Below are 15,006 nucleotides of genomic sequence, written 5' to 3' on the forward strand. Positions count from 1 at the left end.
AAAAAAAAAAAAAAAAAAAAAAAAAAAAAAAAAAAAAAAAAAAAAAAAAAAGACAAAATCAAACACCCCCCAAATTCAGATGACTTATTGGCATAAGGGGGGAACATTATTCCAGAAGAAACCAACTCAAAGTTTAGTTTTTGAAGAATCCAGTGTTGGACAAACATCTGTAAGTACTAGTTGTCTCTTCAAATGCTGGCTAACCTCAGGTTTCAAAAGTAAACTGTCCAAGAATAGCTTTTGCAGCCTCAGTCATAAAGGTTCTTTCCTTCTAGGTTGTCTTAAACATTCATCTGAGTTTTTAATGATTAATTCCCATTTCTATGACCATATTATTCTAAAGCAGCTTTCATCTTATGGCAGCATCCAGTTAAAGGTAGGAGAAAGAGCACTGTGACAGGCTAATGTGCACTGCTATCTTCACTAGGCTATGGTAGTAGTAGGCATGATCCTGCACTGACCAATCCAGTTATAGATTGGTGTGTGCAAGTTCTAAATGGGAATTTAGAACAGGCTTTTGACTGCATAAAGAGGAGTTCACACTGGTGCTCTCAGAAGACACTCAGCTGAGGCCTACCATCTCACCTGTTCGATTCTTGAGGCCCTCTGTAAGGTTTCTCTTATTAAAGGTTCTTAAATCCCGTTCTGACCAAAATATTACTACCTTACACTAAATGATACCTCAAACTTGACCAAATCCCAAATTTTGAGGTGAGATGGTCTTCCCACTTAACACTCCAGTAATGTCTACGTAATCCAGCTAATTCCCATTAGCCTATGTGGGGTTTATAACTTTTCTTTCCTCATAGCTTTTCCTCAAGAAGCAAACAGCAATCTTAGAGCATCTGATACATTTTAGAATAATTAGAATTTGAGCAGCTTTTATATGGGTGAGAACTAATATGTGATAAATGACACTTCAGTGGCAGTCCGTAGAGGTAACATGCCCTGACAGAGGAGTATGGTTTCTATTTCTAATCTGGTCTAGCTGGGTGTGTGTTTGGATGAGTTAACTCTTTTCTTTAAATCTAACCTATAAAAGGATATTGAGGAATGAGAGCTGGGTATCAGTCTGGGAGCTAATGTTTAACTGGCTGACTTCCTAAAGGGCAGAATGCAAACTGCTTTTGTCTTGAAGAGTTGCTTCTTAGAGTTGTGATTTGGGCTGGCGAGAGGGGCTGTGAAGTTTTCACCTTGGTGTTAGTTCATGTAATTTTCTGCTAGCTCCAATTGAATTCTGTTTTCAACAGAGGAGGGTGATACTGAGTTAGGAAGACACTCGGGGGGAAAACTGAAACTTTTTTCCAGGTGTCAGGGACAGCCTGGTCTTGCTGACTTTAAGCTCCACATCAGTGTAGAGCCGATTGTCTTCAACTGGAGGTTTGTCTCCCTCACTATTGGTATTCACCAGGATGCTTACACAAGTATATCAAAACCTAAAATATGCGTGCGTGTGCTTCTTAAAGGTATTTGCTCACATACCTCCTTAAGGAATGAAAATAATGTTAGTTTGTCCTAGTCCCTAGGGATATGGGAAAGCAGCTGCCCCTGTTCACTTGTTTTGGCAGAACCACTCACCTAAGCATCTTGCCTGCTTCAAAGTTCAGCAGCAGTTCAAAGTTCCCCAAACCAAGTGTTCAAGTTGCTGAATGATTAAACACAGGATATATACTGATCTGTTCTCAGATTTCTTAATCAAGTAATGATGTACATAGCTTCTCTTTTCAGTAATTTTTCAGGTGGCTACATACACTTAGAGTCAAGAATAAGCTTCAAGGAACAAGAATTTTGTTATGATAAGTAATGTTAATGGAATTAGTTGCTTGCTGGCCAGAGGTGCCTGTGGAAGTCTGTTTTAGCAAGTAGGGGATTTCCTAGTTCTGTTAGCTGTTCAGAAATGTACTCCCTGAAGCCCTTAACAATAGAACCATGGTATTCTTCAAGCATAGTACTTTCTCCAAACCAGCATGAGGAGTCCTAATCCAATATATGAAACACAACTTTAAACTGTCTCTGAAACAGCTTTAATCTTTGTTTAGCTTTAATAGCTTTAATCTAAGTATAGTTCTCTTCATTTTCTTTCATGGTGAATCTGGCACCTAGAATGGTTACTTTCCTCCGAGTTCTGAGAATTGTCATCTTGATAAGAATATTTCGCCTGGCTTCTCAAAAGAAGCAACTTGAAGTGGTGACCAGGAGAATGGTAAGTTTACCTCTTAATATATCTAGGCTATCACTACTGTTTCCAGCTCTAGCTCTCTCTCTAGGCAGCCATCAATGGTAAATACAGGACTGGCCACAGCCTATTGCTCTTCTATCGATAGTATTGCCCAAGCAGCACATCTGTTCAGTTTCTCTGACAGGGTACTGGAGGTTTGTCTCCCACTTCAGCAGAACTAGGCATTCTTAACTTTGCTCAAGTAAGCAGAAAATTGACCTGGAAGGCTGGCATATCAGAGTGATTGCAACACCACCGTGTGTCTCAACTGACAATTTCTAGCTTGTGTGGTACATAGACTGTTTCCCCTCATGTAGGGAAAGGTAGGAGTTTTAATGCTTCTGATGCTTTATTTTGGGTGAAAACAAAACAACCTTACTGTTGAAGTCCTCTCCACTGTAAATACTTCTTATTTTCATCAGGGGCATTAAAGTGATACTTTAAGCTTTAAGGATATCCTATTGCTCAGCAATAAGCAGTTTTAGTTACTCTGCCCTTAACTTTATTCTTTCTTCCTTCAGCCTCCAAACACTCAAATAACCATGACGGATTCATGCTGCAATCTGTGAAGAATTTGCAGTGTTCCTTTTACTAGAGTAAACTTTCCGATACTTCAGGGTAAAAATTCTGAACAGAGCTTACCTAAAAGTTATGTTACTCTCAGCTAATGCTGTGCACTTTGCTATAGCAAAATGAGGCTCTGCTGCTCAGGCTTAACTTCTGAGTCTAGTTGATGGCTGATTTTTCCTACTAACAGGCAGTACTTGGTGATCTTTGGCATTCCTGTGGAAGACTAAGTCTTTTTTTTTTTTTTTTTTTCAGGTCTCTGAAAACAAAAGGCGTTATATGAAAGATGGCTTTGATCTGGATCTCACTTATATTACTGGTTTGTATAAACAAATGTCACTTTACAGCATGTTAATCCTGCTAAGACTTGTTCTTCACTTTATAAGATTTTGATGTGACATACAGACAATGTTTTAGACTAAGGAAACTTAAGTATGAAGTCAAACCAGGCCTACTCCTTTTTTGTGGGATTTTGAAGTATGAATTCCTGACTCTGGCACTCTTCTCAAGAATTAGCCTTCCAGGAGGGAGTTGTACATGTTGTATGTAATGATAGAAAATTTCCTGAGGCCTAGGGAATCGGAGCTGAGAAACTATTGACTTGGAGTATTTTTACTTCGGATTCTGTGGAGACTGACATTTATGGTGTTTGATAGTTTGGGAAGCACTACTTGTCTTGCTCTAGCTATGCTAAATGTAGAGGAAAGCCTCACAGAAATGGGTAGGTTGTTCTTATAATTAGGGTAGGAATAAGACATAAGGATGTTCCTCAGTCGCATAGTTCTTACGTGTAGGGGGCCTTTCTACCATTACTGCTGATTGCTGTCTTCTCCACAGATCGAATCATTGCAATGTCATTTCCATCTTCTGGGAAGCAGTCTTTCTACCGGAACCCCATAAAGGTAAAAATCTCATTTACCAAGTTCACTGTTTCTGAAGCCTATTTCTTTTATAGATTCCCACTAATTTACATGTGGACTAGATCGTGTCAGTCCTAGTTCTGCTGGCATGGCTGGTTGGAATGTCTGACTGATGGTCTCCACTGTGCTGTTTGTGTTGTAGTGTCTCAGCTAAGCCTAGTGGGATGTATCACAGTGTGGACACATTGGCGTTGTGATGCTCCTATCCCTTGGAATGCTTTGGAGAATCAAGGCAGTTCTGTCCCAGGCTAGTAATAGTGATAAGATCTATTCAGCTAAAAGTTTTTTAAGAAGTCTGCGTAATGTTCTTTTCAGATAGGTACTGCCTGATACTGTAGAAACTTATATAGGGCAAGGAAGATAGTTGCAGTAGTATTTTTATTCCAGACAAGAACCTGAGTTGGAAAGACTTGCTGTCAAAGGGCTGTTCATGAATGCAGTTGCTGATCCTATGTGGGGGGTTGAGGTGGCAGTAAAAATAAGGAGGAGAGCGCTAACTACTCTGAACTCTTATCTTGTTATTGCTTAGGAAGTTGCAAGATTTTTGGACACCAAACATCCAGACCACTATAAAGTCTACAATCTCTGCAGTAAGTATGCTTAGCTGCTGATTACCAATATATATTGAAATATTGGTAAATACAAATGCATCTCTTCAAGGTATTCTGCTGACAATAGCAGATCTCAAAAAATGTATATCCAATCAGAAGTGTATATCTATCTCTGATTACATTCTGTCTTGAATGTGGCTCTGACTGTACCAAAGCTTGCAAAACTAATCTAATATTGTACTGAAGCTAGGAAAGGAGATACTGGATGTCTTGCAGTTTAGCCTTCGTTGGTCATGCTGAAAAATTGCTTCAGTGTTTCAAAGTTCTTATTAAAAACAAAAGTTGAAAACCAAACCTGGGCTAAAACTTGAGGTAATGTTGGAGAATTCTTCTAATGAAGGCTTAGAAGAATGAGGTGGACAACAGTTAAAAGCTCTTCTGTTTAGAAGTGGCTAAAAAAATTTCTTCACAAACAACTATTTTGTGGTTCCTGTTTCATAGCAGTGTGTCAGAGCTGGAAGCAAGGTATGTTCTAGAAGCATTGATACTTGAAGTCATTAAAAAGTAAAACTGTCCTTTGGCCAGCAGAGGGATAGATAGTGGAGGTCAGATAGGGGATGTAGAGTTAGTGGCTCTTTACCACTTTGTCTGCAGGTTGTTGCTATGGTTGGCTCTGACACTACATCAGAACACTAACTTTCAGACCCAAAGTAATCTCTGTGGAAAGGAATGACCCTCTGGGCCTGGAGGTAAAATTTAAGTGAGAAGCAGGAAACTAGAAGCTAAACAATCATGGCTGTAGCCAAATTACCTCACATTTTTTTTCGTTTCGATTTGTCCATTTACACAGCTGTACTTTAGTTTGTGCTCAGACCAGCAGTTGTGTGCCAGAAGCCACTTTCTTTGTTGCAATCCTCTTCCCCTTCCTGGCATAACTTCAGATCTTTTCCTGTAGGTGAAAAAGGCTATGACCCCAAGTACTTTCACTACAGGGTGGAAAGGATCTTTATTGATGACCACAATGTCCCAGCACTACAGTGAGTTTTGTCAAGAAATACATACATTGCAATAGTTCTGTGTAGGCATTTATGTTGATCCACTAATTTTCCTCTTATTTAGGGACATGCTGAAATTCACTAGCAGTGTCCGTGAATGGATGAGTCAAGATGAAAAGAACATCGTAGCAATTCATTGTAAAGGAGGCAAAGGTATAATTTCTCATGTGTAGTCTGTGTATGCTACAAACTGCACTTCATTGTTATTATAGCTTCTTTGATGTAAGTATGGCCTTAAACCATACTGTAAGATGAGGTTACAGTGTAACTTGACAAATTCTGTGGATGGTGACTAGCAACAGTATAATACTGTGTTTAGTATTACAGAACCTGTAGGACGCACTCAATCCCCCTGTCCAGATCATTGGTAAAGGTATTAAACAGAACTGGCCCCAGTACTGAGACCTGCAGGCACCAGTGGTGACCAGCCACCGCAGGATGTAACTCCGTTCCCCACCACTCCCTGGGCCTGGTCATCCAGCCAGTTTTTCACCAAGTGAAGAGTGCATTTGTCTGAGCCATGAGCAGCCAGTTTCTCAAGGAGAATGCTGTGGGAAATTATGTCAAAAGCTTTACTAACATTCAAGTAGGTAACATCTACAGCCCTTCCTTCATCCATTAAGCGGGTCACCTTCTCATAGAAGGAGATCATGTTGGTCAAGCAGGACCTGCCCTTCATAACTCATGCTGGCTGGGCCTGATCCCCTGGTTGTCCTGTATGTGTTGTGTGGTGGCACTCAAGATGATCTCCTCCATAACCTTACCCCCCTAGAATGTCCTAGGTGCTGCTGGATCTTAAATCAAGATACACACAGTATTAGGTGATATAGTACAATGAAGTCTTATGGAAACAAAATAGTCAAAGTTACCTTATATGAGCTAACCTGCAGGTGCTATCTGCAACCACTAGTAGTGTGGGAGCTGTTGAAATGCATAAATAACTGCAAGTAAGCCAAACTTCCCTGCAAACATATGCCAAGCACCTGCTGTTACTATCTGTTAAGCAAATACTTGGCTTAAGACAGGTGGTTCCTTAACATTAAAAAAAGTTGCCCTGAGGTGAAGCTATGTTTTAAAAGGTTTTGCAAAACTGAATGTTAAAGCTACAGCTTGAAGAACAAGTGTGGAGAGGGTGACTTGACCTCTGAGATTTTGAATTAAAAAATGAAACTATACAGGATTTTCATGCTAGCAGACTTGATGGCTTCTTAATAGGGTTGTGGGAAAATAATTGGGGCAGAGAAACAACTCTGAGACTCGTAGCATTGGGAAGTGCCAGTTTATAGCCTTTTTTAGTAGAGTGCTATCCTCTATCCCCTGCTGAATGGAGAATATAGATACTGACCAGTGTCCTAAGTGTCTGTAGTAATACCACAAAGAAATGTGGGGACTGCTTGCAAGGAACAAGTTAACAAACTGTAGTATCTTGTCTTTAACTCATTACTCTCATACAGTACTCATACAGCTACTTGACTGTCACAACTCTTGAGATAGATGAGATCATAGGAGATGACTTTACCTTCATAAAAGTAATCCCAAATACCTTTGAACTTCTGTAATTTAACTTGTCTCCTACTTCTACACAGGCAGGACTGGAACAATGGTCTGTACCTGGCTCATAGACAGTGACCAGTTTGAAAGCGCAAAGGTAAAAGCTGTTTATTTTTTTTGCTACACAAAATGCTCTTTAGAATCTACTGAATTGGTGAAATGCAATAATAGTCTGTGGAAAATTCTATACTAAAAGATTCAGTGAAAAAATCTGCCTTTAATAAAAGTTCTTGCAAATCTTGCTACTACGTAAATTCTGATGCAGTCTATTCTTGATCAGCAAGAACTGGGAGAGTAGCATTTAATAGGATAACAACTTGAAACACTCTTTTTGGAGGCATAATAGACCTAGGGCCTTGAGCAACAACATAAACTGTAGGTGACTTCAGAACAAACTCTACTTAAGATAGTGTCACTGTTTTTAAGTGGTCTTAAGAAATTTTTTCCCCCAATCTCCCTTCAAGTAGTGTGAGGCATCAAGGCTTGACTTGTCTTGACAGCCAGCAGAAAGCTCTTCTTGGAGAAAGGGAGAAAGATCATCAAGTTGCAGCCAGGACAGATGCTTATACTGCTTTAGTATACCAAGTCTGGTATGCCAGCCTGGAGACTTGGGATGCAGAAGGCCCAGATTGCTCAAGGTAGTCTGGGCTGACTGTATTCATTTAATCACTGTTTTCCTCAGAGTCTGGTTTGTGAAGATCCAAACTAATGTTTGGCTTTGTCTGCCACAGACCACTTGAGAAATATAGATGGTTCTAAAGAAATTGCTTAGAAGTCATATTCCTGTCCTTCATTCTTACATTAAGTCTGTCACCCATGAATGTGACTTCCTAATTAGTACTTTCTTATTCTAGTTAAAACTCTCCTTTAGAAGGTACCAAAACAACTATTGCATATTTTCACTTGCATTCCCATACTGCACTGGAGTAGTATAGTTCTAGTTTAAAATCTAGTTTTCAGGAAGGGGAATAGTGGTGGGATGGGTATCTTAACCCTTGAAATTGTTTTTCTGTGTAGGAAAGTCTGGACTACTTTGGGGAGAGAAGAACTGATAGAAGCACAAGTACTAAGTTTCAAGGAGTTGAAACTCCATCTCAGGTAAGTTTGAGCAGGTTCAGTAACAGTAGCCCAACCAATGCTAACCTTGTGAGTGCTTGTGCTGCCCCACGTCCACTGCCTTGTTTCAGAGTTGTAGGTTTCTACTACTTCCTGAATTTTCTGTACTCTTTCTTTACTCTTTCCGTAAGAGTTGGAAGGTTAACAACTGATAGGGTTGCACTGCATTTTTGCCTCTCCCCTTATGCCTTTCTCTTCATAATAACATCAAATCTGAAGTATAGTATCTAAGATAACAGAATTCTTGAGATTAGAAAAGCTTTCAGTCCAACCCCACTGTTCAAGCAGGGTGAGCTGGAGAAGGTTGCCTATGGATGTGTCCGGTCAGGTCTAGAATATCTGCCCAGATGGAGACTCCACAACATGTCTGGGCACCCTCACAGGAGCATGACACTGTAAGACAACTGGGCTGTTTATCAAGGATGCACAGAAGCCTGCAGCCTAGCCTGGGATGGGGCCATAGCACAGATGTGGCTGGGTGGAGGAATGCATTCTCTACAGACTGCATTCACTCTGGGAAATACTACACAGGTTTTTTGCCTCAGACCATAGTTTGGGGCTTTGCTCATATTAATTCACTGTACTGTGTGATGCAGGGGTGTAAAGTGAATCTGGTGACAGAAGTACTTTAGTTGATAGTATAAAATAGAATTACAACTGTCCTTCAGAGTGTACTTCGGTAGAATTAAATTATCTTGTATGTTTGAACATTCAGCCTCTTAAAACTACAATATAAAAGCTCCTCACTTCTTACTGAACTAAAGAGGACAGAATGCCTCAAAACATGAAATTTAAAGGCTGATTAAAAATGTAGATGTTAAATTTGTCTAGAGGATTGTTTGAACTGGGAAGGGGAAGGATAACAAATGTCTTTCTTCTTATTTTTGGGCTCTGGAGAGCTAAAAAGTTGGAGTGGAAGATCTATTTAAATCCTACTTCTGCCTAGAATTAATCTGTATTGGGTACAGAAACTGCATAATGTGTCTGGGTTTTTTGCATTACAGAGTAGGTATGTTGGGTATTATGAGATCCTGAAAAACAAGTATAACTTGAAACTCCCACCAGAGAGACAACTCAAAATAAAAAACCTCAAAATCCACACTATACATGGTAAGAACTCTTGAATGTGGGCATTCCTCTATCTGGTAATTGTTTCCTATTACAGACAGCTAATATGTGCTGTCTCTCATGCAAAGTCCATGATAAGAATGTAGATTTACTTGGATTTGAGAATTTAAGTGACACAGAATACAATGAAGAGTATTTTGAAGTCACTTGCTCAGTGTTTTGCCTTGTGGCTGTCTGGTCAATTGATGGCTCACGTACAATCTGCTCTGTTTTGGAAAGAGAATCACTTTTTAAATTAGACTAACTCCACATGTGGCACTGGATCCACTAATGTTTCTCAGCTTCATATACGTGCCTGTTTCTGTACATATGTACAGGTAATCTTAATCAAAGGCTGGAAGTTCATCCCTCATTGTTCTAGAGGACTTCAAACTGCAGTTCTTGTTTAGTCAGTGAAACTAGACTCTACATTAGCCTGTTACACTAGTGGGATTCACTGCTACTTCAGTATACAATTTTCAGTTACTGAATCCTGAGTTACCTTTAGCATTTGAATTCTCTAGAGTCTTTCACAAGGCACTCTGGAAAGAAGGCACTTTTGAATGGGTTTGCACTTGGTTTTCATGACCACTTTTATACTTCCCGCTAATATGTGTGCTCTGTTATAATGCCATGCTTTCTTCCTAGGAGTTGGGAAGGGCAATGGAACTGATATGAAGGTGCAGATAATAACAAGAAAGGAAATTGTACTAGAATGTGTATGTGCCAGTCAACAAAACTGCAGGGTGAGTACTGTGAAATCACATCAGTTGAGAAGCTGGAAGCTGACTTACAGGTCAAAAATGTCTTTGTGCAGAAGTTGAATACTGGACATAAAACTATCTAACTAAATGGATGAGGTCAATTCTGAGAGGATGAAAAAGCTAAGCTTTGCTAAATCCTAAATACTAAAAGCAGTATTAAGATACTGAAGATTTCCCTAGGAGTCACTTAAACACAAATAGCTCACTCTGAGTAGCTTAAACTGTTGGGTATTATTCTAGCATTGCTGTTGTATTTGTATACCATGAACGAGTAGCTAGGTATTGTCATGAATTGGTTCCTTGTCTCTCTGCAGTAACTTCTCATAAAACAAACTTTATTCTTGTTACCCAGCTCTTCTTTGATTCTGAAAGTGACTCTGTAGTCATTGGCTTGGAAGACTGCCCTGTCATAAGTGGTGATGTGAAAGTCAGATTTGAATCAGATTCTGTAAGTATAACAGTGTGAAGACCTGCACTTGGGTATGGGGAGAGGCTGCAGTGCACACTGCAGCTGAGTCCTAGCTGGCTGTGTGGTGCAGAGCAGAGTCTGTTTTTCCCCAGTGACTCCTGCTGTGTAGGGTGGTCTCACTGTGCAGTGAGGGATGCAGCAAGTGGTGCTACTTCAACCTAGGCAAGCAGGGGGAATCATCTGGCTGTTCATACAGCAGTGTCATCAAGATGTATTAGTTGAGTACCTGCTGCTTCTAACATGGGGCTCTTACCTCATTGTATTGAGTAACCTAATACTGAAACAATTGCAGTGAAAACAGTGATCTGTGTGTGATATTGGGATCTTCAAGTGTACTGACTCTGGCACTGTGGCTTTGTAAACCAAACTACTGAGGACAGATGGGTACTCTCGCTCTGCAAAAAGACTCCTGTTGTCTAATACAGTTCTTAAATAAGTCCTTAATCCTTTGTGTTTAGGATCTCCCAAAAGGCTATGATGACTGCCCATTCTTCTTCTGGTTCAACACTTCCTTTATTGAAAATAACAGGTAAGTGATCATTGTAACTGTCGTCAGATCTTAACTTCTGATGTCTGAACTGAGCTGAAAGTTGATAACCGTAGTAAACAAGTAAAGTTGAGATAGGCTTGATGTGCCAGCTGTCTTAACTTCCAAGTTGGTACTGGTCTTTGACCCTCAACTGTAACTTGTGAGAAGACAGCTTCTTGCACTGTGATAAGTATTTTAAATATATGTGAGCTTTTTATCTTAAGCCACTGGACTATTTCCTCAGTGCTCTAAGCATTGTTAATGAATTTTAGGTCAAAAATCTAATGCTAATTATTCAGATCTGCCATGCTCTATAGTACGGCTGTCTGGAAGGCTGGAACTTACTCAGTAACTCAGTCAACCATTAAGACCACACTTAGAAGTACCGATGCTTGGGATCCCAAAGAAAGGCTCTCTTATGGCTTCTCATGTTTTTTTTCAAGTTAGAAATTACCGTGGCTTTGCTTGCTGAGTCTGGAACTCCTGGGGAAGCTCCTGCCAGTAAAAGTTGGGCTTGTCTGTCTTGCTTGGGGAGTGATGTAGAAATGCAGAGACAGGAGATCCTTATCTTCTGTCTAACCTGCTTTGACAGATTGAGGCAGAGGAACAGTGAACTTGATATAGGAAATAAAATTACTGTGTTCTCCATGACTGGAATAGAAAGGAAACAATTTTTTCTGAGCTGATCCTGTCAGAGTATGAGGAGAGGTAGCCTCTAGTCTGTTTGTGACTGTAGCCTTAATATGCTGAACCAGCAATGCATCTTGCTATCTAGATGCAGACACCTTGTTGGACCAAGCTGGTGCCAGGAGAAATGTATGCCTACTGTCTGACAGACCTAAAACATTGCCATTTTGAGAGTTTTGTTGAAGTCCTCTGTTTCCTTCAGGACTAGGGAGGATGCCCCACCAGGCCTTCATTTCTCCCTTCTTTCCCAGGGAATTCTGGTAGACCTGAAGTGGACTAGGTCTGATCAGAAATGAAACAGCCCATAAGTCAGTGTTTCAGTCCTTATATCTCTAATTCAGCTATAGCTGATGTGCAAGTGCTTTTAAATAACTGGACATGAATTTGGTAAACATTCAAATTGGAGAGTGTGCCCAGTGGAGTACTGAATTAAATCCTTACCTTTAGGAAGATCAATTAAATTAGTGACTCTCACATCCCATCAGGAGGCCTTGAGCTGAATGCAACATTAATTTTACTCTAGCAGTCTTGCATTGTGGGGCTCTGGGAGGGGGGTGTCGAATCAACCCACAAACCCGTCAGGTTGACTTTGTTTCTCAGACTACTTCAGATGCAAGGTGTTGAGCAGGCATGGCTGATATCTGTTTCAGTTCAAGACCTGGGGCTATATTTAATATTCCAGGGCTGAGCTTGAAACTTTTGCAGATGGCTGAAAGGAAAAGCATTGTCTTAGGCTGTAAGATGTACTACCAAATTTTGTCTTTCAGACTTTACCTTCCCAGGAATGAGCTGGATAACCCTCACAAGTCTAAAACTTGGAAAGTCTATAGTGAGACATTTGCTGTGGAGGTGAACTTTATTGAATCGTAAGGGAAATCTGAAAGAAGGGAACCATGTAAAATGCATCTTTTTCCTGGAGAATGTCTTGCTGTTTCCGTATAAAGTGAAGCAGTCTAATTTTCATGTACTTAATGTATTTCTGTGTAGATACAACTTCTCAAATAAAGTTACATGAAGTTCTGTTGTGCAGGGCAAGAATACTCCCAAGAGTTACTTACTGTCAGCTGACTGCCACATCATCCTTAGGAGCTTAGGTATCTCTGCATACAGGTAATTCCTGTTTTAGTAATCTAAGCTAATTGCTGGTCTTTAAGCAAGAGCATTAGCCCAAGGGTGGGTGAAGACCAGTGATCTGCATGAGACTGAAAAAATCTGACACACCGCCCTCAGCACCAGGGTTTTCTGCAGATCAGTAGCATACTATTTCTCCCTCAAAATTCCCTTAGTCTTCCTGTATCAGATTACTGCTGCTTGAGTAGAAGCCTTGGTATTAAACTGCTCTTCATTCAGAACCACTGAAGTAGGGGTTTGAGCAACATATGTCCTAGGAGCTGCCTGTGGGTGTTGGAGACTGCACAGCTGCTTTTCTACTGCTGTTCCTTCCCACAAAGGGCTGGGCTGGCCACATGCCCTAAGACCTAAGTCTGCATCTCATCAGCTTGTGAGCATGCCAGCTGCCTGGGATAATTTCGTGAGACTTGCCTTAAAAAACTGCATGTGGTGGGTTTGATCTGTGCACCTGACCATTTGAGATAATAGTGCAAATGCTCACTGACCCCTCTTGAGCTGTACTAAGATCTGTAATTCAGAAACTTTCCAGGAGACTTATTCTGCTTCCAGCCTTTATCAGGAGTGCACCTCTTCTATGGAGACTACATCTTCCTCAATGTGAAATATGTTCAGGTGTTAACTTCTTGGTTCTGTTGCTTTATATTGTTAGCAACCAAGAGTGGAAGGAGAGTGATGTAGTGTTCCAGTTAACAGGGTAAGCAGAGGTCACGTACCTTCCCTGTGCTCACTTGGGAGTAGTGGTATACTGTGAAGTACCTGTGTGGACTGAACTCTTGCTATTGTGTAATTATCTAGTACTTAGGAGCTGGGCTCTTGGAAGCTGCTTCTATCAGCACTGTACCTAAAGTGTGGAAGCTGAAGCCTATCTTGAATGCCCAGCAGAGTCCCATCACTTGTTTGCAGTCCTAGGTGCAGGATAGAGTGAGCCTGGGTCACTTAAGTACATGTAGTCCAAGCTCCTGTGCAAAGGAGCCAGGTTGGCTCCTCAGGTGCACAGGCCCAGGTAGAGCTGGATCACCCAATCTAGCTCAGTTCTATGAATCTCCACGAATAGCATTTTTCACACAGTACTTAATCTTGTAACTACTGCTCCTTCCTGGTTGGAATTTCCCTGATTCCAAGTTGTACCAGTTGCATCTTGTCTTGCCTCATAAGCCTCTGCAAAGAGCCTGGCTCTATCCCCTCCCATGAATGAGGTAACTTCAGCTTTCTATCATGGGTGAACAAACTCTCTTTTCTCCACCATCTATTCTTACTGCCCTCTTCTTAGCTTGCTGTAGTCTGTCACAGCCTTTCTTGTACTGGGGAACAAGAATTTAGATGTGGTATTCCATGTCTGCTCTGACAGCTCTAAGAGGTGTGAGCAGAGGGTCAAACTGCCTTCATGCTGCCTTCAGAGCCAGCTCTAGCAGCCTAGTCTTTGCTGCAAGGGTGTGCTGGCTCATGCTCAGCTTCTGCAGTGCTGTTCCCCCATCTGTGGTGTTGCTTTGGAGTTAATTGCCCCTCAAGGTTAAGTGGTGCTGGCAAGGTTAATACAACCCTCCCATCTTGGACTTGAGAAAAAGAAGAAATACCCAGTTATGCAGTTGTGATATCCCAGCTGCAGCACTAGAGGGCAACAGGGCAAGCAGGCACGTAAGGTCTCAGTGTCCCCGTGAATGTGCTTGGGGCTGGAAGAGGATGCCCTTTTATTGCAGCTAGACGTGGCTGATGACTAAGTTCATTTTGGCTTAGCTCAGGCAATTGGATACCACTGTCCTACTATGCCCTTTCTACCAGCTTATGCCCTTTCGAATAGTTGGCAGGGCAATTAAGGTGACCCCTCTTCCTGCTTAGGGAATAAGCCAGTTTTCTCAGGTGCCAGCAGCAAAGGCTGTAACAGCAAGTCAGATTTTTCTAGCTGAAGCACATGCAGTTAAGTAAAAACAATTGTGTAAGCAGGAATAAGGAACAAAATGGCTGTTTAAGGGATATACTGCATTTCTCTTGGGCCATGCAAGTACCACTGCTCAGGAGATGGTAACAGTAGGTCCTGCATTCCCTGTTCCACTGACCTTCACTGGTAGTGGACACTCATCCCTTACATAAGTGAATTTGCGACCTAAGCTGACTCCTGGCATTCTTGTGAAGGAAACCTTATAGCCTATGTCATGGTAATGTAGAAACTTGGAAGCTGAGGTGAACCTTAGTGCTAGAACAGACTTTGGTAGTAATGAAGCAACAGGCCAAGCACTGAACAACTGGCTTCATTTTCCACAGTGGAAGACAAAAATTTAGCAGTTGTTTCACAGCACCTTGCTCTAGCTTCCACTTTCAGTTTTAAGGGCTTTATATGTTCATT

General features: G+C 41.1%; 1 protein-coding gene across 4 annotated transcripts in view; it reads left to right on the forward strand.

Moving 5' to 3' along the window:
- Positions 1-12,565, forward strand: part of LOC114059358 (phosphatidylinositol 3,4,5-trisphosphate 3-phosphatase TPTE2-like) — a 19,706-nt gene extending 7,141 nt beyond the window's left edge. For all 4 annotated transcript variants that reach the window (XM_027887695.1, XM_027887696.1, XM_027887693.1 and 1 more), the window contains exons 7-19: positions 2,104-2,203; positions 3,041-3,104; positions 3,623-3,687; positions 4,235-4,295; positions 5,212-5,293; positions 5,376-5,464; positions 6,898-6,959; positions 7,880-7,960; positions 8,983-9,088; positions 9,734-9,831; positions 10,202-10,297; positions 10,777-10,847; positions 12,302-12,565. In XM_027887695.1, coding sequence (XP_027743496.1) covers positions 2,104-2,203; positions 3,041-3,104; positions 3,623-3,687; positions 4,235-4,295; positions 5,212-5,293; positions 5,376-5,464; positions 6,898-6,959; positions 7,880-7,960; positions 8,983-9,088; positions 9,734-9,831; positions 10,202-10,297; positions 10,777-10,847; positions 12,302-12,404 — 1,078 coding nt within the window. In that variant the 3' untranslated portion in view covers positions 12,405-12,565. The remainder of the gene's footprint in view (positions 1-2,103; positions 2,204-3,040; positions 3,105-3,622; positions 3,688-4,234; positions 4,296-5,211; positions 5,294-5,375; positions 5,465-6,897; positions 6,960-7,879; positions 7,961-8,982; positions 9,089-9,733; positions 9,832-10,201; positions 10,298-10,776; positions 10,848-12,301) is intronic.
- The last annotated feature ends 2,441 nt before the right edge of the window (positions 12,566-15,006 follow it).

The sequence above is a fragment of the Empidonax traillii genome, unplaced genomic scaffold (genome assembly GCF_003031625.1).
Source record: "Empidonax traillii isolate 1590-97213 ecotype Southwest subspecies unplaced genomic scaffold, ASM303162v1 scaffold219:size747757, whole genome shotgun sequence".
Classification (NCBI taxonomy): Eukaryota; Metazoa; Chordata; class Aves; order Passeriformes; family Tyrannidae; genus Empidonax; species Empidonax traillii.